This window comes from Oncorhynchus mykiss, chromosome 4 (assembly GCF_013265735.2).
Source record: "Oncorhynchus mykiss isolate Arlee chromosome 4, USDA_OmykA_1.1, whole genome shotgun sequence".
In the NCBI taxonomy this organism is placed as follows: Eukaryota; Metazoa; Chordata; class Actinopteri; order Salmoniformes; family Salmonidae; genus Oncorhynchus; species Oncorhynchus mykiss.
The window spans coordinates 7035694-7058182 of NC_048568.1; the positions used below are offsets into that span (position 1 = coordinate 7035694).

The 22489-nt window shown below is 43.6% G+C and overlaps 1 protein-coding gene across 1 annotated transcript in view; it reads right to left on the minus strand.

Moving 5' to 3' along the window:
• Positions 1–17249, minus strand: part of LOC118964404 (glutamate receptor ionotropic, kainate 2-like) — a 60757-nt gene extending 43508 nt beyond the window's left edge. The window contains exon 1 of the mRNA XM_036975453.1: positions 17183–17249. Coding sequence (XP_036831348.1) covers positions 17183–17249 — 67 coding nt within the window. The remainder of the gene's footprint in view (positions 1–17182) is intronic.
• Positions 17250–22489: the final 5240 nt, after the last annotated feature.

Sequence of the window (22489 nt, forward strand, 5' to 3'; positions counted from 1 at the left end):
AACATTTTAAATACTTTTTTGGCTACTACATGATTCCATATGTGTTATCTTATAATTTTGAGGTCTTCCCTATTATTCTACAATGTAGAAAATAGTAAAAATAAAAAAAAACCTTTGAATGAGTAGATGTGTCCAAACATTTGACTGATACTGTATGAGAGGACAGGCTAATTTGTAAGGTTTACGAGGTTAGCATGAATTACCATAAACTGTTTACCAGGTTTAATGTTTGATTTGTTACATTAAATATTTCAGTAATGACTCGAAGAAATTATGGCAATCATCATTTTTTATTGCAAGTAAGAAACTGTTAACCATTGGCTACTAGCTGAGAACTGCTAGCTAACTAGCAAGCTCAAAAACAGCCAACAACTTCTACAGACCCTTAGAAATTGGCGGATCACCCTGCACTGGTGAAAGTGAGAATTGCCAAAAATGCAGTCTGGGGAGAATAATTATTCCGTCAAGGAAAGTTTTTATTTATTTAAAGAGGCATACTAAGACAAAAGAAACATGACACAGTGTTCAAATTATAACACATTAGTGCAGGAAAAGAAGAAAATTATTAAAACACTGGTAGTGAATGCTGGAATTAAACAATTATCTATGCAATTGAGCAAAAGGTGTGCATTAAGGAAACAGACACCTGCCTGAAATAGAAGCCCGTCTCTAATAAGCGCGTGTTGTGTTCAGGGATTTAATCAATTAAATGCCTGTACTATTAATTGAAGTTTTACGGTAAAATACTAGAGTGGAAAGGCATTCTCTGTTACATTAGCCAAACTAAAACCCAACCAGAGAGATATACAACATTTAAGTGACTATTAGCCAAGTGACACACTCCCCATCATAGAAATATTTAATACTAGAGTGGCTTGCCAAACAACAAACAGAATAAAGATATCCAATCCTTGCGTGCCTATGTATTCATTGTTACATTAGCTAAATAACACACTTTCCAACCTAGAGACATATAAGACTAGTGTGGCTATGCCATGATCCAACATAACTCTAGAAGTCTTCTATTTTTTCAGTGGTCGATTTTTTTCTAGCGTGCTCCTTGCCCCTTCCTTTCAGAATCTGTCCCCATGACAAAGAGACACATAATACTAATTTCAAGAACAGGCTAAATATATGAAGTGGTAGTGCAGAAGCTGAACATGAAAGAGAAGAGAAAGAAAAATGATTATTCCAAGACCAGTCACCCAATGAAATTTAGCATGTATTTCAAGGATTGTGGACAATTACACTGCTTGTTGATAGATTTCAGTGAAAGGACACATTTTGTGAATACATGTTTTCCTGTGGCTTTGGGACACAAAGATAACATTCATAATGTACAGTACACCATTAGCACTGTCAATGAAAGTGAATGTTCTGCCTTTCACTCTCTCTTCCCTTGCTAATTTAGACCACTAATCCTGGGGGTAAGTCACCATTCTAACCCTGGTTTAAGGAGGGATCAAGTGCCTGCGTCACAAATGGGACCCTATTCAACCAGGTGAGGGGAGTTCCTTGCGAATTAATGACCTTAATTCATTGATCAAGTACAAGGGAAGAGAAAAAAACAGCTGACACTCAGCCCTGCGTGGAATGAGTTTGACTAGTGCCTTACACAGTACATTACTTTTTACCGAAGCCTTATGGGTTCCCTATAGGGAATAGGGTGCCATTTGGGACACAGCCAACATGGGGCCTCTGTAACCAGGCAGTAGGAGAGGACATGCTTTATTGACTGACTTCTGTCTCACGCACTTGCTCTCTGGGTGCTATATACAGTGCATTGCGAAAGTATTCGGCCCCCTTGAACTTTGCGACCTGTTGCCACATTTCAGGCTTCAAACATAAAGATATAAAACTGTATTCTTTATGTGAAGAATCAACAACAAGTGGGACACAATCATGAAGTGGACCGACATTTATTGGATATTTCAAACTTTTTTAACAAATCAAAAACGGAAAAATTGGGCGTGCAAAATTATTCAGCCCTCTTAAGTTAATACTTTGTAGCGCCACCTTTTGCTGCGATTACAGCTGTAAGTCCCTTGGGGTATGTCTCTATCAGTTTTGCACATCGAGAGACTGAAATTTTTTCCCATTCCTCCTTGCAAAACAGCTCGAGCTCAGTGAGGTTGGATGGAGAGCATTTGTGAACAGCAGTTTTCAGTTCTTTCCACAGATTCTCGATTGGATTCAGGTCTGGACTTTGACTTGGCCATTCTAACACCTGGATATGTTTATTTTTGAACCATTCCATTGTAGATTTTGCTTTATGTTTTGGATCATTGTCTTGTTGGAAGACAAAATCTCCATCCCAGTCTCAGGTCTTTTGCAGACTCCATCAGGTTTTCTTCCAGAATGGTCCTGTATTTGGCTCCATCCATCTTCCCATCAATTTTAACCATCTTCCCTGTCCCTGCTGAAGAAAAGCAGGCCCAAACCATGATGCTGCCACCACCATGTTTGACAGTGGGGATGGTGTGTTCAGCTGTGTTGCTTTTACGCCAAACATAACGTTTTGCATTGTTGCCAAAAAGTTCCATTTTGGTTTCATCTGACCAGAGCACCTTCTTCCACATGTTTGGTGTGTCTCCCAGGTGGCTTGTGGCAAACTTTAAACGACACTTTTTATGGATATCTTTAAGAAATGTCTTTCTTCTTGCCACTCTTCCATAAAGGCCAGATTTGTGCAATATACGACTGATTGTTGTCCTATGGACAGAGTCTCCCACCTCAGCTGTAGATCTCTGCAGTTCATCCAGAGTGATCATGGGCCTCTTGGCTGCATCTCTGATCAGTCTTCTCCTTGTATGAGCTGAAAGTTTAGAGGGACGGCCAGGTCTTGGTAGATTTGCAGTGGTCTGATACTCCTTCCATTCCAATATTATCGCTTGCACAGTGCTCCTTCCGCGCTTTTGACGGACCTCTGAGACTATCACAGTGCAGGTGCATTTATACGGAGACTTTATTACACACAGGTGGATTGTATTTATCATCATTAGTCATTTAGGTCAACATTGGATCATTCAGAGATCCTCACTGAACTTCTGGAGAGAGTTTGCTGCACTGAAAGTAAAGGGGCTGAATAATTTTGCACACCCAATTTTTCAGTTTTTGATTTGTTAAAAAAGTTTGAAATATCCAATAAATGTCGTTCCACTTCATGATTGTGTCCCACTTGTTGTTGATTCTTCACAAAAAAATACAGTTTTATATCTTTATGTTTGAAGCCTGAAATGTGGCAAAAGGTCGCAAAGTTCAAGGGGGCCGAATACTTTCGCAAGGCACTGTATATACACACACACACACACACACACACACACACACACACACACACACATACACACACACACAATAATAATAATAATAATAATAATAATAATAATAATAATAATAATAACAAAGCAACAAACAACATCATAGCCAACCTCCAATTAGTGTCATTATCAAATAAGATGACAGGCTATCTTCTCTGATTTAAACCACTCAAATGTTGCTTTAGCAGTATGCTTAGGGTCATTGTCCTGCTGGAAGGTGAACTTCTGTCCCAGTCTCAAATCTCTGGAAGACTGAAACAGGTTTCCCTCAAGAATTTCCCTGTACCATTAATCATTCCTTCAATTCTGACCAGTTTTCCAGTTCCTGCCGATGAAAAACATCCCCACAGTGTGATGCTGCCAACACCATGTTTCCCTGTGGGGATGGTGTTCTCGGGGTGATGCGAGGTGTTTGGTTTGCTCGAGACATTACTTTTTTCTTGATGGCGAAAAAGCTCAATTTTACTCTCATCTGACCAGAGCTTCTTTGGGGAGTCTGCCACATGCCTTTTGGCGAACACCAAATGTGTTTAATTATTTTTTCTTTAAGCAATGCTTTTCATCTGGCCACTCTTCTGTAAAGTCTAGCTCTATAGAGTGTACGGCTTAAAGTGGTCCTTTGGACAGATACTCCAATCTCTGCTGTGGAGCTTTGTAGCTCCTTCAGGGTTATCTTTGGTGACTTTGCTGCCTCTCTGATTATTACCCTCCTTGCCTGGTCTGTGAGTTTTGGTGGGCGGGCCACTCTTGGCTGGTTTGTTGTGGTGCCATATTCTTTCCATTTTTTAATAATGGATTTAATGGTGCTCTGTGGGATGTTCAAAGTTTCATATATGTTTTTATAACCCAACCCTGATCTGTACTTCTTCACAACTTTGTCCCTGACCTGTTTGGAGAGCTCCTTGGTCTTCATGGTACCGCTTGCTTGGTGGTGCTCCTTGCTTAGTGGTCTTGCAGACTCTGGGGCCTTTCAGAACAGGTGTATATATACTGAGATCATGTGACAGATCATGTGACACTTATTTAGCACACAGGTGGACTTTATTTAACTAATAATGTGACTTCTGAAGGTAATTGGTTGCACCAGATCTTATTTAGGGGCTTCATAGCAAAGGGGGTGAATACATATGCACGCACCACTTTTTTGTTTTGGATTTTTTTGAAACAGTTTTTTTTTTCTTTCACTTCACCAATTTTGACTATTTTGTGTATGCCCATTACATAAAATCGAAATAAAAATCAATTTCACTTCTCATGGCTGATATCCCGCTAACGGGATCGATATGACAACAGCCAGTGAAAGTGCAGGGCGCCAAATTCAAACAACAGAAATCTCATAATTAAAATTCCTCAAACATACAATAATTTCACACAATTTTAAAGATACACTTCTTGTTAATCCCACCACAGTGTCCGATTTCAAATATGCTTTACGGCAAAAGCACCACAAACGATTATGTTAGGTCAGAGCCAAGTCACAGAAGAACACAGCCATTTTTCCAGCCAAAGAGAGGAGTCACAAAAATCTGAAATAGAGATAGAATTAATCACTAACCTTTCATGATCTTCATCAGATGACACTCCTTGGACTTCATGTTACACAATACATGTATGTTTTGTTCGATAAAGTTCATATTTCTATAAAAAAAATCTCAGTATACATTGGTGCGTTATGTTCAGTAGTTCCAAAAACATCCGTTGATTTTGCAGAGAGCCAATCAATTTACAGAAAATGTTGATGAAAATACAAGTGTTAAACATGGACATTTAGATGCACTTCTCCTTAATGCAACCGCTGTGTCAGATTTCAAAAAAGCTTTACGGAAAAAGCAAACCATGCAATAATCTGAGTATGGCGCTCAGAGACCAAAACAGCCAAACAGATATCCGCCATATTGTGCAGTAAATAGAAGTCAGAAATAACATTATAAATATTCACTTACCTTTGATGATCTTCATCAGAATGCACTCCCAGGAATCCCAGTTCTACAATAAATGTTTGTTTTGTTCGATAATGTCCATCATTTATGTTCAAATACCTCCTTTTGTTAGCGCGTTCAGTTCACAAAACAAAATTCATGACGCGCGTTCACTAAGAGCAGACGAAAAGTCAAAAGTTCCGTTAGAGTCCGTAGAAATATATCAAACGAAGTATAGAATCAATCACATGGTAAGCGGACATGCAACTAACCTCTACCTAGGCACTACTGCACTACAAGCATCACATTCACCCTGCGGTTGCACGCCGACACACAACCTGCCTCTTCCATCTGTTCTATTGGTCAAAGTGCAATCACTGGAGAATATACTGGATAATCTCCATTCGAGACTACCTACCAACGGGACATTAAAAATGTTAATATCTTAAGTTTCACTGTGGCTGAACAACGACATGGATAATATACAGTTGGCTGGGTCTTCCATGCATCGGCACAACAGAACAGCTACGTCTGGTAAGACGGAGTGGGGGTGTGTCTATTTGTCAATAACAGCTGGTGCGTGATGTCTAATAAAAGGAAGTCTCGAGTATTTCTCGCAAGATGCAAAGTACCTCATGATAAGCTGTAGACCACACTATCAACCAAAAGAGAGTTTAATCTATATATTTTTTAAGTTGTCTATTTACGACCACAAACTGATGCTGGCACTAAGACCGCAATCAACGAGCTGTATAAGGCCATGAGCAAACAAGAAAAATGCTCATCCAGAAGCAGCACTCCTAGTGGCCGGGGACTTTAATGCAGGCAAACTTAAATCTGTTGTAGCTAATTTCCACCAGCATGTCACATGTTCAACCAGAGGGAAAAAACTCTAAACAACCTTTACTCCACACACACAGACGCAAACAAAGCTCTCCCTCACCCTCCGTTTGGCAAATCTGACCATAATTATATCCTTTTTATTTTATTGTGTTACTTTTTATTAAATGTTTTTCTGAATTTATTTAGTAAATATTTGCTATTTCTTGAACATCCATGTTTGCCAAGGGCTTGTAATTAATAATTTCACGCTAAAGTCTACAGCTGTTCGGCGCATGTTACAAATAACATTTGATTTGATTTGTAATGCGCAAGACACTCTCCTCTCCCCCATATACTCAAGAGAAAAATGCGTTCTGATCATAAAAATGCAAAGGTTGCCTGTAAACCTAGAAAGAGCAGATTTTACATTGTCACCTTCCTTTAAAACATCCTATTTTTGGGTCCGATAAAACCATGATTTTGGTCAAACTGTATTATCCTCATGATAAATATGAGAATAATAAAAGTGTCTCCCCAGTTCCTGTGCCCTCGCTGGGGCCTGCTGTTGTAATGAGCAAGACACTCTCCTCTCCCCCCATATACTCAAGAGAAAAATGCTTTCTGGCAAGAAGACTTCGGGCAAGAAGGTTGAGGGTTCGAAACCTGCTCCCTGCTTGCTTCATTTGAAGTCGTGCACAATTGAGTTTGAGTTTATTTTACAGGGACAGTGCACATTAATCAACGTTTCAGTAAAAGTGCCGGTTTTAGCCAGCTGGCTAATTTTCAACCCCAGTCCCTGGGCAGGTTATTAAAAACAATTACAATATAGACAATCATTGAGCAGTGAGCACACACAGAGCAACATAGGACAAGCAAGACATAGCATGCAGACAGAGCAACATAGGACAAGCAAGACGTAGCATACAGACAGAGCAACATAGGACAAGCAAGACGTAGCACGCAGACAGAGCACCATAGGACAAGCAAGACATAGCATACAGACAGAGCAACATAGGACAAGCAAGATATAGCAGGCAGACAGAGCAACATAGGACAAGCAAGACATAGCATGCAGACAGAGCAACATAGGACAAGCAAGATGTAGCATACGGACAGAGCAACATAGGACAAGCAAGACATAGCATGCAGACAGAGCACCGTAGGACAAGCAAGAAATAGCATGCAGACAGAGAAACATAGGACAAGCAAGATATAGCATGCAGACAGAGCAACATAGGACAAGCAAGACATAGCATGCGGACAAGCAAGACATAGCATACAGACAGAGCAACATAGGACAAGCAAGACATAGCATACAGACCAAGAAACATAGGACAAGCAAGAAATAGCGTGCAGACAGAGCAACATTGGACAAAAAGACTACATTCATAAAAGCAACAAAGTGTTTCCACACCTCACAACCTACTGACAACAGACAACATGGAAAGCAGCATACACAGCTAGGGATTATGTTCACAAATCTGATTGACCTTTAGCCATGTCTTTATGCATTTTGTGAAAGTGTGATATGTGTTGCAGTTATGTGTGTCTGATGGCAGTGTATTCCATACATGGGAAGCTCTCACAGAGAAAGCGGATTTACTAAAGGTGGTTTTCCTTAAGGGAACTATACAGTCACCTCTCATGGCAGACCGTGTGGATCTGCTGCCATATGTTTGGGTTTTCTGTTTAACAAAAATACTGAGTGGATGGGGAGCCAGGCCATTTAGGATGTTGAATACAAGACATGCGTCGGTGTATTGCACAAGATTTTCCCAACTCAGGAGCTCTTGCTTTCTGAGGATGTAACAGTGATGATGGCTATTGGACTTCCAATAGCCCAATAGCTATGGGCTAGGTTTTAATGTTGTACAGCAAGCTTGGGCCCAACTAGTCAAGCAGTATGTTAAGTGGGGGAGTATCATAGATTTGAAGTACAGTTTTGCTACCTCTGTAGTCAAACAATTCCGTATAAATCGGAAAATAGCTTGGTTGAATTTGGTTATTTGAATTACCTTTTTCACATGTTTTTTAAAAGAGAGGTTGGACTCAAGTATGATGCCAAGGTACTTAAAATCAGATAGCACCTGGAGCTTCTCCCCTGACACATAGACATCTGGCTCAGTAGCATCAGTTGCCCTCTTTGTGAAGAACATGCAAACAGTTTTTTTCACATTGAGTCACTAAGTCACTTTGTAACCTGGACCATTACAGTAGTGAGTTCTTGTGCAGCTTGTTGTTTGCTCTTTGCATGCACATATATCACTGTATCATCTGCATACATTTGAACTTCAGACCCAGTACAGACAGAAGGCAGATCATTAATGCACAGGCTGAACAGGAGGGGCCCCAGTATTGACCCTTGGGGCACGCCCACATCATAGCTAACGGTGGGCGACAGCTAATTGCTCACTCTGACACACTGAGTTCTGCCTTTAAGGTATGTTTTCATCCATCTCAAGGCATCGGGGGAAAAGTTGAACTTGGACAATTTTGTGATGAGAATCTCAAGGATAACTGTATCAAAAGCCTTCCTTAGGTCCAGAAACACAGCCCCAACAACGCCCCCTTTGTCCATCTTGCACTTCACATTTTCCAGAAGAAAGCAGTTGGCCTTTTCTGTGGAGTGTTTCGCCCTGAAGCCAAACTGCATGGAGTGTAATGTGAAAAGGTTGTTGTTGAGGTCGGCAATCAGTTGTTCTGCTACACACTTTTCAACAACCTTTGACACCACAGGTAGAATACTAATAGGCCTGTAGTTACTCACTCACGTCAGCAGGGTCGCCCGATTTAAAGATGGCCGTTATTATGGCCGACTTCCATACCCTTGGAAACACCCCCAGACCAATAGATGTGTTGGTGACCTTAGTAATGGGGCCCATGAGCGACTCTTTGTAGTTTTTAAGAAAGGTAGTCCAGCCCAAACACATCTTTGGCTTTAGAGTTCTAATCACCTTGTTCACCTTTGACTCAGAAACCTCCCTTATGATGAAGACAGGTTGAGCGTCATTCACTAGCACTGAGCCCAAGAAACCAGTGGACGTGTTCTGTGTCAGTACCCTGACAGAGTCAATAAAGTAGGAATTGAAGTCTATTGCTATTTCGACTGCATCCTGTGTTAGATTGTTATTCACCATGATTTCTTTTTGCAGTGTTACTATGGTCTTTCCCTGTTAACTTTTTTAGATTCTCCCAGATCAATTTAGAATTTTCCTTTGCTGAACCAATTATCTTAATAAAAAAGTATGCCTTGGCCTGTCTGATTTCTTTCATCACCTTGTTTCTCAATATGGTAAACCTACGTCTGTCATGCTCTAATTTGGATTTTAGGGCTATTTTTAGAGCATAATCTTGTTCTTTCATCAATTTCCAGATTTCTCCATTTGGCCCTGGAAGAGTGCTCTTTTGGCCAGATTTGGATTTGATTTTCTTTAGGAAACCATTTATTGTAGTCTGGATTATGGATAGAAAAACCTGACTATCAGCTTCCACGTCTGTATAGGACAAGAGATCATTCCAGTTAATTCCCTTAATTGCGTTTTCAAAATAGTTTAGTTCACTCTTAGGTATTCTTAGTTGATCCGGCTTTCTAGCAATAGAGAGGTTAAACCTGCTCTTAGACAGCTTTCTGGCTATAAGTGTCAGATTATGATCAGATAGCCCAGTAACCATATTGAATGATTTAGTCACTCTCTGGTTTATTACTGAACACCAAATCAATCTGTGTATTAGAGCAACAAGTCACCCTGGTTGGCCCTTTAACTAGCTGTGTAAGGTCAATGGTATTAGTGATCCGTTTGAGGGTTTTCCTACAAGACTTGTCTTCATAATTAATATTAAAATCTCCCATTAAGATGAACTCTTTCCCAAAATCACAATCCCTAAGCATGTTATTAAACTGATCAAAAAACACACTTTTGGTGGAAGGTGGCCTATACATTCCAATAAGGGTAAAAGACATTTGGGGAGACAGTGTAACGTTCAGGCCAATACATTCTAGTTCATTATCACATGACCACTCCATTTGTTTACATCGGATATGTTCTTTAATGTAAATCATCACACCCTCTCCTCTTCCTTCAATCCAGTCTCTCAGTTTATTATTTGGTTTATATTGACCATTCATTGACAGTAGAGACACAGTAGTGCATTGGGAAGCAAAAGCATAATCAGTACTCTAACTCCCTCTTGGTCGTTAGGGCAAATCTGGTCTGTGATAGGACGAGTGGTTTTCACACCTAGCTCAGCTATTACACTATTCTTTAGTAATGGTTGAGTAGGCTATTGGTCAGCTATTAGCCCCCCTCTCCAACTTGTCTTTTTGTCGAGAGCAAAACGTTTTTATTTTCAATTAAAAATAATTGTTCTGAAAGCAAAAATGAGGCTCCAAAGTAAAAAAAAAAAAAACTGCAATCAAATATGTTTTAATGGAGCGCAAAACATTAATCATTTTATTTCCCAAGAATATTTTGGGAACAAAAAATGTATTTGAAAACAAAACAAAACTCGCTATCAACCACCCTCCATTTTGGCCATTTGTTGAGTGTCAGTTTGGCTACAACCAATACAGCCTTTCCTGATGGCATCTCAGGTAAGCAGCACTGGGCGTTCTTCCGTCCAACATTTACATAGTTTGTAGTTAGCTTCTACGATTCAGTGTTGGTTCATAACATTCTACTATATTACATAGATACAGTGCCTTGCGAAAGTATTCGGCCCCCTTGAACTTTGCGACCTTTTGCCACATTTCAGGCTTCAAACATAAAGATATAAAACTGTATTTTTTTGTGAAGAATCAACAACAAGTGGGACACAATCATGAAGTGGAACGACATTTATTGGATATTTCAAACTTTTTTAACAAATCAAAAACTGAAAAATTGGGCGTGCAAAATTATTCAGCCCCCTTAAATTAATACTTTGTAGCGCCACCTTTTGCTGCGATTACAGCTGTAAGTTGCTTGGGGTATGTCTCTATCAGTTTTGCACATCGAGAGACTGACATTTTTTCCCATTCCTCCTTGCAAAACAGCTCGAGCTCAGTGAGGTTGGATGGAGAGCATTTGTGAACAGCAGTTTTCAGTTCTTTCCACAGATTCTCGATTGGATTCAGGTCTGGACTTTGACTTGGCCATTCTAACACCTGGATATGTTTATTTTTGAACCATTCCATTGTAGATTTTGCTTTATGTTTTGGTTCATTGTCTTGTTGGAAGACAAATCTCCGTCCCAGTCTCAGGTCTTTTGCAGACTCCATCAGGTTTTCTTCCAGAATGGTCCTGTATTTGGCTCCATCCATCTTCCCATCAATTTTAACCATCTTCCCTGTCCCTGCTGAAGAAAAGCAGGCCCAAACCATGATGCTGCCACCACCATGTTTGACAGTGGGGATGGTGTGTTCAGGGTGATGAGCTGTGTTGCTTTTACGCCAAACATAACGTTTTGCATTGTTGCCAAAAAGTTCAATTTTGGTTTAATCTGACCAGAGCACCTTCTTCACATGTTTGGTGTGTCTCCCAGGTGGCAAAACGTTGTGGCAAACTTTAAACGACACTTTTTATGGATATCTTTAAGAAATGGCTTTCTTCTTGCCACTCTTCCATAAAGGCCAGATTTGTGCAATATACGACTGATTGTTGTCCTATGGACAGAGTCTCCCACCTCAGCTGTAGATCTCTGCAGTTCATCCAGAGTGATCATGGGCCTCTTGGCTGCATCTCTGATCAGTCTTCTCCTTGTATGAGCTGAAAGTTTAGAGGGACGGCCAGGTCTTGGTAGATTTGCAGTGGTCTGATACTCCTTCCATTCCAATATTATCGCTTGCACAGTGCTCCTTCCGCGCTTTTGACGGACCTCTGAGACTATCACAGTGCAGGTGCATTTATACGGAGACTTTATTACACACAGGTGGATTGTATTTATCATCATTAGTCATTTAGGTCAACATTGGATCATTCAGAGATCCTCACTGAACTTCTGGAGAGAGTTTGCTGCACTGAAAGTAAAGGGGCTGAATAATTTTGCACGCCCAATTTTTCAGTTTTTGATTTGTTAAAAAAGTTTGAAATATCCAATAAATGTCGTTCCACTTCATGATTGTGTCCCACTTTTTGTTGATTCTTCACAAAAAAATACAGTTTTATATCTTTATGTTTGAAGCCTGAAATGTGGCAAAAGTTCGCAAAGTTCAAGGGGGCCGAATACTTTCGCAAGGCACTGTACATAAATACCGTATAACGATAAATCGTGCAATTATTATTCCCAAACTAACCAAAAACATTTTCCTATGAATGCCTGTTCTCGCCATTTTCAGTTGAATTAATCTAACTTTCTATCATAGCAACTCATAAGCAGGCCGTGTCCTATTTGTTTCATAGTCAATACATATTTCATGAGTGTAACGGTTAGCTTAGAAGGATGAAAGAACACAAATATCTGTCAGGGAATGCTATTCTGATATGTCAGATGAAGAGTTAGACCAGAAAGTCAGGGCCATTAAGGCAAGGATGCCCCATGCAGGCTTTAGAATGGTCAGAGGAAGTCTCCACGCAATAGGCCATCATGTACAAAGGCAAAGAGTTCGGGAGTCTTTGCAGCGTGTAGATAGAGGCAGGTATCATTTCCAGAATGATCCAGCTTCGTTGCATTGCTCAGCAAAAATACTCTGTTCCTGCTCCCCTGTCTCTCGACCACATTGATACAAATCATAAATTGATAAGGTACTAAAATGAGTAATGTCTCCATCAAATCTAAGAAGTTATTTTAACTTTTTTTATTCTTACTTATTCATAGGCAAATTTTCAACAATGTATGAAATTGGAGAAGTTCTTCATCAACTGGTAATACATAACTAATGAAGCTGTCACGTTCTGATCTTAGTTCCTTTGTTTTTGTCTTTGTTTTAGTATGGTCAGGGTGTGAGTTGGGGTGGGCAGTCTATGTTTGTTTTTCTATGTTGGTTTTTGAGTTCGGCCTAGTATGGTTCTCAATCAGAGGCAGCTGACAATTGTTGTCCCTGATTGAGAGTCATACTTAGGCAGTCTGGATTTCACTTTTGGTTTGTGGGTGTTTGTCTTCCGTGTCAGTGTTTGTCGCCACACGGGACTGTTTTGTTCATTTCACGTTTATTGTTTTGTATTTCGTAGTGTTCAGTTTATGTTTTAAAATAAACATTATGGACACTTACCACGCTGCGTTTTGGTCCTCCGATCCTTCTCGCTTCTCCTCCTCAGAAGAGGCGGACGAGGTTCGTTACAGAAACACCCACCACAAAAGGACCAAGCAGCATGGCAACGGGCAGCAGCAGCAGCAGCGATCGCAGGACTCCTGGACATGGGAGCGAGATCTGGACTTAGACACAACTTGGGAGGAGATAGACAGGTGGTCGGTCGACCCAGGGAGAGTGCCGGAGCCCGCCTGGGATTCTCTGGAGCAGTGTGAGGAGGGAATAGAGTCAGCACGGCGGGGCGGAAGGAAGCTCGAGAGGCAGCCCCAAAAAATTATTGGGGGGACACAATAATGGCGAAGGCAGGTAGGAGACCTGCGCCAACTTCCCGTGCTTACCGGAGAGAGAGAGACCAGGCAGGCATCGTGTGATGCCGTGAGGTGCACGGTGTCCCCGGTGCGTGTGCATAGCCCGGTGCGGAACATCCCAGCTCCTCGTATTGGCCGGGCTAGAGTGGGCATCGAGCCAGGTGCCATGAAGCCGGCTCAGCGCATCTGGTCTCCAGTGTGTCTCCTCGGGCCGGTGTACATGGCACCAGCCTTACGCATGGTGTCTCCGGTTTGCCAGCACAGCCCAGTGCGGGCTATTCCACCTCGCCGCACTGGCCTGGCTACGGGAGCATTCAACCAGGTAAGGTTGGGCAGGCTCGGTGCTCGAGACCTCCTGTGCGCCTTCACTGTCCGGTCTATCCGTGCCACCTCCACCTACCAGCTCTCCGGTGGCAGCCCCCCGCACCAGGCTGTCTCTCCGTCTTCTCCCTACAGGTACTCCCGCCTGTCCAGTGCTGTCAGAGCCTTCCTCCTCTCCAGCGCTGCCAGAGTCTCCCGTCTGTCCTGAGCTGCCAGAGTCTCCCGTCTGTCCTGAGCTGCCAGAGTCTCCCGTTTGTCCTGAGCTGCCAGAGTCTCCCGTCTGTCCTGAGCTGCCAGAGTCTCCCGTCTGTCCTGAGCTGCCAGAGTCTCCCGTCTGTCCTGAGCTGCCAGAGTCTCCCGTCTGTCCTGAGCTGCCAGAGTCTCCCGTCTGTCCTGAGCTGCCAGAGTCTCCCGTCTGTCCTGAGCTGCCAGAGTCTCCCGTCTGTCCTGAGCTGCCAGAGTCTCCCGTCTGTACTGAGCTGCCAGAGCCGCCAGTCTGTCCTGAGCCGTCTGTCAGCCAGGAGCTGCCAGAGCCGTCAGTCAGCCAGGATCTGCCAGAGACGTCAGTCAGCCAGGAGCTGCCAGAGCTGCCTATCATGCCGGTGATGCCGGAATCGCCCTTCACTCTGGAGCTGCCGGAGTCTCCCGCCTGTCCGGCGCTGCCGGAATCTCCCGTCCATTCGGGACCCGTGGCGAGGGTCCCCAGTCCGAGGTTGGCGACGAGGGTCGCCGCTCGAAAGAGGCCACAGAGGCGGGCTAAGAGGCACAAAAAAAACGATGGTGAAGTGGGGTCCACGTCCCGCGCCATAGCCGCCACCGCGGACAGACCCCCACCCAGACCCTCCCCTATAGGTTCAGGTTTTGCGGCCGGAGTCCGCACCTTTGGGGGGGAGTACTGTCACGTTCTGACCTTAGTTCCTTTGTTTTTGTCTTTGTTTTAGTATGGTCAGGGCGTGAGTTGGGGTGGGCAGTCTGTGTTTGTTTTTCTATGTTGGTTTTTGAGTTCGGCCTAGTATGGTTCTCAATCAGAGGCAGCCGTTAATTGTTGTCCCTGATTGAGAATCATACTTAGGTAGCCTGGATTTCACTTTTGGTTTGTGGGTGTTTGTCTTCGGTGTAAGTGTTTGTCGCCACACGGGACTGTTTCGTTCATTTCACGTGTATTGTTTTGTATTTCGTATGTGTTCATTTTATGTTTTAAAATAAACATTATGGACACTTACCACGCTGTGTTTTGGTCCTCCGATCCTTCTCGCTACTCCTCCTCAGAATAGGAGGATGAGGTTCGTTACAGAAGCAGGTTAATAGGTTAAACCTTTCACTTTTAATTCCAATGCTTTTTTTCAAGATACAACATTGTCATCTTTGGCGGTATAGATGGATTTTCAAGGAAGGTAAGTGTATTATTTTGAATGATTGTGGCAGAAGAGAAGATGCTGAGACAGACAGCACAACAGGGAGGGAAACAAAATGGCTAGAACAGAGGCACAGTTATAGTGGTGAGCTGTATCTCCGGTGGTGTTTTTATGTTTGTATTTGAAGAGATGGTGATTGGGTCTTGAGTAACGTTGTACTGTACTGCCAGTGTTATGTGTCAGCTAGCACTACTGCCTGTGTCTTAGGAGGATGTGTAGGGTCAGGGTGTATGTCTGGTGATTATGTGTGTATGGCAGATTTTTGCATTGGATGTCCTTGCCCTAATGAACACGTCCATGTACATTTATCTGACTTATCAGCTAACCAGAAGTTACTTAATCTTAATCTTTTAGCAATGCAACTCTACCTAATTCACATTCAAACAAAACCCTAATCACCAAAACATGCACTTCAGTTTACATATATTTCCCATTTCAAAATGGTAGTAGGGGGAGTGTGCCGACCTTCAATGAATCATTATATCTAACACAAAACACACACATACTCACACACACAGAGCCCTTAAAGGCCCATAAACACATATACAGGAATCCATCTCGATCGTTCTCGTTTCGTTAGCTTTAAAAGCCTCACGCATGGCACCTTATTTTAATGCAATGCAGATCCCCCTCTTTGTTTTTGAAAGCCTCATCTGGGGTATTTTTAACCCGCGGAAATGATTTCTAAAAGCGAGTGAGCTGCAAGCACAGATAGTGCGGAATGACACATTAATAGGCTATTTTAAGCAGCTTCGTGCCTATTTAAATGTACACTGAGTGTACAAAACATTAAGAACATATTCAGTTGCACACCCCCCTTTTTCCCTTCAGAACAGCTTCAATTTGTCAGGGCATGGACTCTGTAACTGTTGAATGCGTTCCACAGGGATGCTGGCCCATGTTCACTCCAATATTTCCCACAGTTGTGTCAAGTTGGCTGGAAGGCCTTTGGGTGGTGGACCATTCTTGATACATACGGGAAAGAGTTGAGCTTAAAAAGCACAGCAGCGGTTCAGTTCTTGACACATACCGGTGCGCCTGGCACCTACTACCATAACCCGTTGAAAGGCACTTGAATCTGTTATCTTGCCTATTCACCCTCTGAATGGCACCACTTCATCTACACTATTAAGTGGATTTAACAAGTGACATCAATTAGAGATTGTAGCTTTCACCTGGGTTCACCTGGTCAGTCTAGGTCATGAAAAGAGCAGTTGTTCTTAATGTTTTGTGCACTCAGTGTATTTTGCTGTGAAGGTGCTGGAAGTGAGCCGTGACACAGGGTAATTAATATGTATAATGCCTGCATTTCCAAACTAAACTCCAACGAGCAGCTGATAACTCAGACTGGCGGCGCAAATGCAAATAAAGTCAATGAACTATCAACTCCCTCCCTGAATTCATTTCTCCACCCCTTTCACCCTTGCCTTTCACACGCTGTAATTTCCCAAAGTGAAACTGAACAGAGGGAAAGGAAAATGTGTTCAATATGACCAAAATATTAAAATACCTTTATTTAGCCTAAACCTGGCATTGTGAAAGCAGCTCTGGATAACTCAACTCTCAAAAGAAAGGCCCCTTTTCCCCCTAAAAGACCAGAACAGCTCTCAATTAAATGACTCAAATGAAACTCGAATGATGCGTCAGCCAAAAGTACTCCAGAAAGACTGTCATATGTAGGCCTAGCTGAAATAAAAATAGAGTAAACAAACAAGGGTTCTTATCAACAAAGCAGAGCCTTGAAACGACATGAGGTTTCACAGCGTAAACATTGCTTCCAGCCATTGTTGAGATCCTGGGGATGTGCTTTGGGCACTTAAGGGAAATTATGGTACAGATAATAGTATACAAGTACCACTCTCGAGCTCTACAGAAGCCTGGTATCCCTGGTTATAGAAATTACTGCACTCGCTCAATGTCATCGCGATCACGTTCTCCCATAGATGCTCTGTGTTGAGAGATGAGATTAATAGAAAACGTGTCTGCCTGTAAAACTGAGAGAGAGTGAGGAAATAGAGAGAGAGAACTGGAATTGAACTGTGAGTCATGCATTGAAAGCATGACAAAACACTTAGTATGGAGAAGACAAACAGAGATATTCCAAACAGCTTTGGAAAAAGGATCATAAATATGTAGGCCTACGGATGATGCCTCAATTTAGATCATCCATATGCAATGTATCTGTGCTTAGTTTGTATTACCTAACATGCTACAGCTACACTGTGTGCGTGCATGTGTGCATTTGTGTGTGTGTGCACGTGTGTGGGTGTGCACAACCAATTGCAGGATAATATGACTAAAAGCACTTCACACAACATCTCATATACAATAGGTACTAAAGTAGCCATATACCTAGTGCTGTTTGATGCTCAATTAGCTTCAATGCCATTTGAACAACCATCATTTCTGGACAATATGTGATGAATTTCAGGAAACTGGGCGTCTTTCGCGGGTCACTACTTCACAGGAGAGCCGTTTGAATGTAAACTATAATTTTTTTTATCAAAATGTGTTTGTTTTTTTTGGCAGAAATGCCTTCTCGAACATGTGACCTTTCATTTGCCTTCATAACAAACTTGTCTGTAAATACTAATAAAATGGATAAATTACGAGCCTAGTTGGTTAAGCCACAGAAAAAGTCAGCAACCTTCCCGTTAGCCATCATAATGAGTGGGCTGGACATGCCGAGAGATGAGTTTTGATTGGTCTGCCATATATCACGCTTCTGTCTATATGAGCTGGTCAGTATGTGTAGGTAATCCTGTCTAATGTGGCTTTAAAAAAAATTTTGCCTGTAAAACTGCATAAGTGTTGCTCTCCACATTCTGTAGGACCGAGTTTTGAAAGACCTCTGCCTGCCTTTGACCTGTCTTTTGCCTGCCCCCTGTTGGGTCAAAAACATCTGTGACTCTAGCTGTCTGCATCTGGGTCTTATCCTGAGTTGTGATAGTACACACTGGGCATGACTGACCCAGCAGACTCAGACCAGCTCCACAATGCTGTCTCCCTGCAAAGAGTCACCATTGGAAGACACAAGGAGTCTACGAGTCTGGGTGAACCCGACATCACCGAGTTCTCTCGGAAATCACAGAGGGCTGCCGACTCGCCTCCTTCGTAATCCATGCACCTGGGCAGGGCTAGAGTGACTCCGTCTGGGTTTCTTACGCCGACTCCACACCCAGAGCTGTCTATATTCTAGAGCTACAGGACATTTCTTAGATACCTGCCCATTAAAATCCCAGTCTCATCAAGAAGGGGCGAGTACTCTGGTGGGCCATACAGAGAACTTTTCTTCTCCCATTACATGCCATAATGCTGCTGTGGAGGAATCATTCGAAATCTCTCCGGGTACTCATTGACTCTGGGGCCGATGAGAGTTTTTTGGACGCTACACTGGCGTCCGAGCTGGGCATCCCCACTCAGCCCCTCTCCATTCCCATGGACGTTAAAGCACTGGACGGGCGATCTACAGACCGGGTCACTCACAATACTGCTCCCATCAACCTACAAGTGTCAGGGAACCCGAGCAAGGCAATCAAATTCATGCTGATTATGTCCCCTCAGGTTTCTGTGGTATTGGGAGTCTCTTGTCTCCAGCGACACAATCCCCTCATAGACTGGACTGCTGGTGCCATAATGGCCTGGAGCTCCTTCTGCCACGACCATTGTCTGAAGTCAGCGCAGCCTGCCCTGGGACATCTTCCTGTGAGCTCGGAAGTTGCCCCGGACCTCTCTGCCATTCCCGCGGAGTACCGGGGCCTCCAGGAGGTTTTCAGTAAGGCCTGGGCCACTTCACTTCCTCCACAACGGAGGAAGATCCCTATGACTGCGGGATCAACCTTCTCTCATGGACCACACTGCTCCGGGTACGACTGTCCTCTCTGTCGGATCCGGAGAGCAAGGCTATGGAGACCTACGTCAATCTGCCTCCCCTGCCGGCACATGCATCGACTACCGGGGCCTCGTTGATATCATGGAGAAGACGGCTACCCATGGCCTACCAGGACCTCGGGTAGGTTTTCAGTAAGGCCCGTTCCACTTCACTTCCTCTGTACTTCGCTTCCTACACCCTTGGGCCCCGAGACGATCCTTCCCACTTTGTGTCTGGCGACGGCTGGCGTCTGGGTGTCTGGCGACGGCACTCAGCTGGGGAATAGGAAAGCATGTGTTGGAGATGCAGCATTCCCATAACCGGATGTTTGTGCCTGACGCTCTCCACTCCTCTGTCCTGGTGTGGACTCACTCGTCCAGGCTTGCCTGCCACCCGAGCTCCCTGGCCTTGGTGCAGCAACACTTTTGGTGGCCTACCATGGTTCCAGACGTCTCCACATTTGTTGAAGCCTTCACGGTCTGTGCGCAGAACAAGACACCTTGGGAAGCTTCGGCTGGTCTCTTTCAACCACTGCCGTCCCTCACCGTCCCTGGTCCCTCACCGTCCCTGGTCTCACATATCCCTGGACTTCATCACGGGTCTTCCCCTGTTTGATTGCAACACTGCCATCCTGACAGTAGTGGACTGGTTTTCCAAAGCTGCCCACATCATTCCTCGCCCCAAGCAACCCTCTGCCAAAGAGACAGTCCAGCTCATGGTGCAGCACTTCTTCCGGATCCATGGACTCACGGTAGACATGGTCTTCGATCGGGGTCCTCAGTTCTTGACCCGGTTCTGGAAGGCATTCTGGATGCTCATTGAGTCGTCGGCCAGCCTGTCCTCCGGGTTTAATCAAGACCTGTCAAGACCTGGAGACGACTCTTCACTGCCTTGTCTCCAACCTCCCCACCACCTCGAGCCAGCAACTCGTGTGGGTTGAATACACCCGCAACACCCTCCCCTGCTCTGCCTCTGGGCTCTCGCCTTTCGAGTTTTCCCTGGTGTATCTTCCCAGAGAAAGTGGAAGAGGTCGGCATAACCTTGGCCCAGAAGAAAATGGCGCTGACTTAGATGGTCGCCTCACTTCGCGTTCTTAGGAAACTATGCAGTATTTCGTTTTTATGTATTATTTCAGGAAATCCCAGAAAATCTTCATTTTTATTACATAAAGCCGGAAGGAACTAATGGATATAAGAGCAAAGAGCCAATTGTAAACTGGGGATTATTAGGTGACCGTGATGGTTTGAGGGCCAGATTAGGAATTTAGCCAGGACACCGGGGTTAACACCCCTACTCTTACAATAAGTGCCATGGGATCTATAATGACCTCAGAGAGTCAGGGCACCCGTTTAACGTCCCATCCGTCCCGTCTCGCTCCTACTCGCAATGTCCAGTCTCTTGACAACAAGGTAGACGAAATTCGAGCAATGGTTGCCTTCCAGGGAGTTGTCAGAGATTGTAACATTTCCTGTTTCACAGAAACATGGCTCTCTCGGGATATGTTGTTGGAATCAGTTCAGCCACTGGGCTTCTCGATACATCGCGCCAACAGAGATAAACACATCTCTGGGAAGAGGAAGGGCGGGAGTATATGCTTTACGATTAAAGACTCATGGTGTAATCATAACAACATACAGAACTTCAAATCCTTCCGCTCACCCGACCCTGAATTCCTTACAATCAAATGCCAGACATTTTACCAACCAAGAGAATTCTCAACAGTTATTTTTTTATTCTTTTTTTATTTCACCTTTATTTAACCAGGTAAGCTAGTTGAGAACAAGTTCTCATTTGCAACTGCGACATGGCCAAGATAAAGCATAGCAGTTTGACACATACAACAACACAGAGTTACACATGGAATGAACAAAACATACAGTCAATAATACATTAGAAAAAAAAGAAAAAAAGAAAACAAAGTCTATATACAGAGTGCAAATTAGGTCCAATAAGGGAGTTAAGGCAATAAATAGGCCATGGTGGCAAAGTAATTACAATATAGCAATTAAACACTGGAATGGTAGATGTGCAAAAGATGGATGTGCAAGTAGAGATACTGTGGTGCAAAAGGAGCAAAATAAAGAAATACAGTATGGGGATGAGGTAGATAGATGGGCTGTATACAGATGGGCTATGAACAGGTGCAGTGATCTGTGATCTGCTCTGACAGCTGGTTCTTAAAGCTAGTGAGGGAGATGGGAATCTCCAGCTTCAGTGATTTTTGCAGTTCGTTCCTGCCAGTGGCAGCAGAGAACTGGAAGGAAAGGCGACCAAAAGAGGAATTGGCTTTGGGGGTGACCAGTGAGATATACCTGCTGGAGCGTGTGCTATGAGTGGGTGCTGCTATGGTGACCAGCGAGCTGAGATAGGTCGGGGCTTTACCTATCAGAGACTTGTAGATAACCTGTAGCCAGTGGGTTTGGCGATGAGTATGAAGCGAGGACCAGCCAACGAGAGCGTACAGGTCGCAGTGGTGGGTAGTATATGGGGGTTTGGTGACAAAACGGATGGCACTGTGATAGACTACATCCAGTTTGCTGAATAGAGTGTTGGAGGCTATTTTATAGATGACATCGCTGAAGGATTTTATAGATTACATTTATAGATGACATCGCTGAAGGATGGTCAGTTTTACGAGGGTATGTTTGGCAGCATGAGTGAAGGAAGCTTTGTTTTGCGAAATAGAAAGCCGATTCTAGATTTAATTTTTGATTGGAGATGCTTAATGTGAGTCTGGAAGGAGAGTTTACAGTGTAGCCAGACACCTAGGTATTTGTACTTATCCACGTATTCTAAATCAGAGCCGTCCAGAGTAGTGATGCTGGATGGGCGGGCAGGTGTGGGCAATGATCGGTTGAATAGCATGCATTTAGTTTTATTTGCGTTTAAGAGCAGTTGGAGGCCACAGAAGGAGAGTTGTATGGCGTTGAAGCTCGTCTGGAGGTTAGTTAACACAGTGTCCAAAGAAGGGCCAGAAGTATACAGAATGGTGTCGTCTGCGTAGAGGTGGATTAGAGAATCACCAGCAGCAAGAGCGACATCATTGATGTATACAGAGAAGAGAGTCGGCCCGAGAATTGAACCCTGTGGCACCCCCATACAGACTACCAGAGATCCGGACAACAGGCTCTCCGATTTGACACACTGAGCTCTATCAGAGAAGTAGTTGGTGAACCAGGCGAGGCAATCATTTGAGAAACCAAGGCTGTTGAGTCTGCCAATAAGAATGTGGTGATTGACAGATTCGAAAGCCTTGGCCAGGTCGATGAATACAGCTGCACAGTAAGCCTT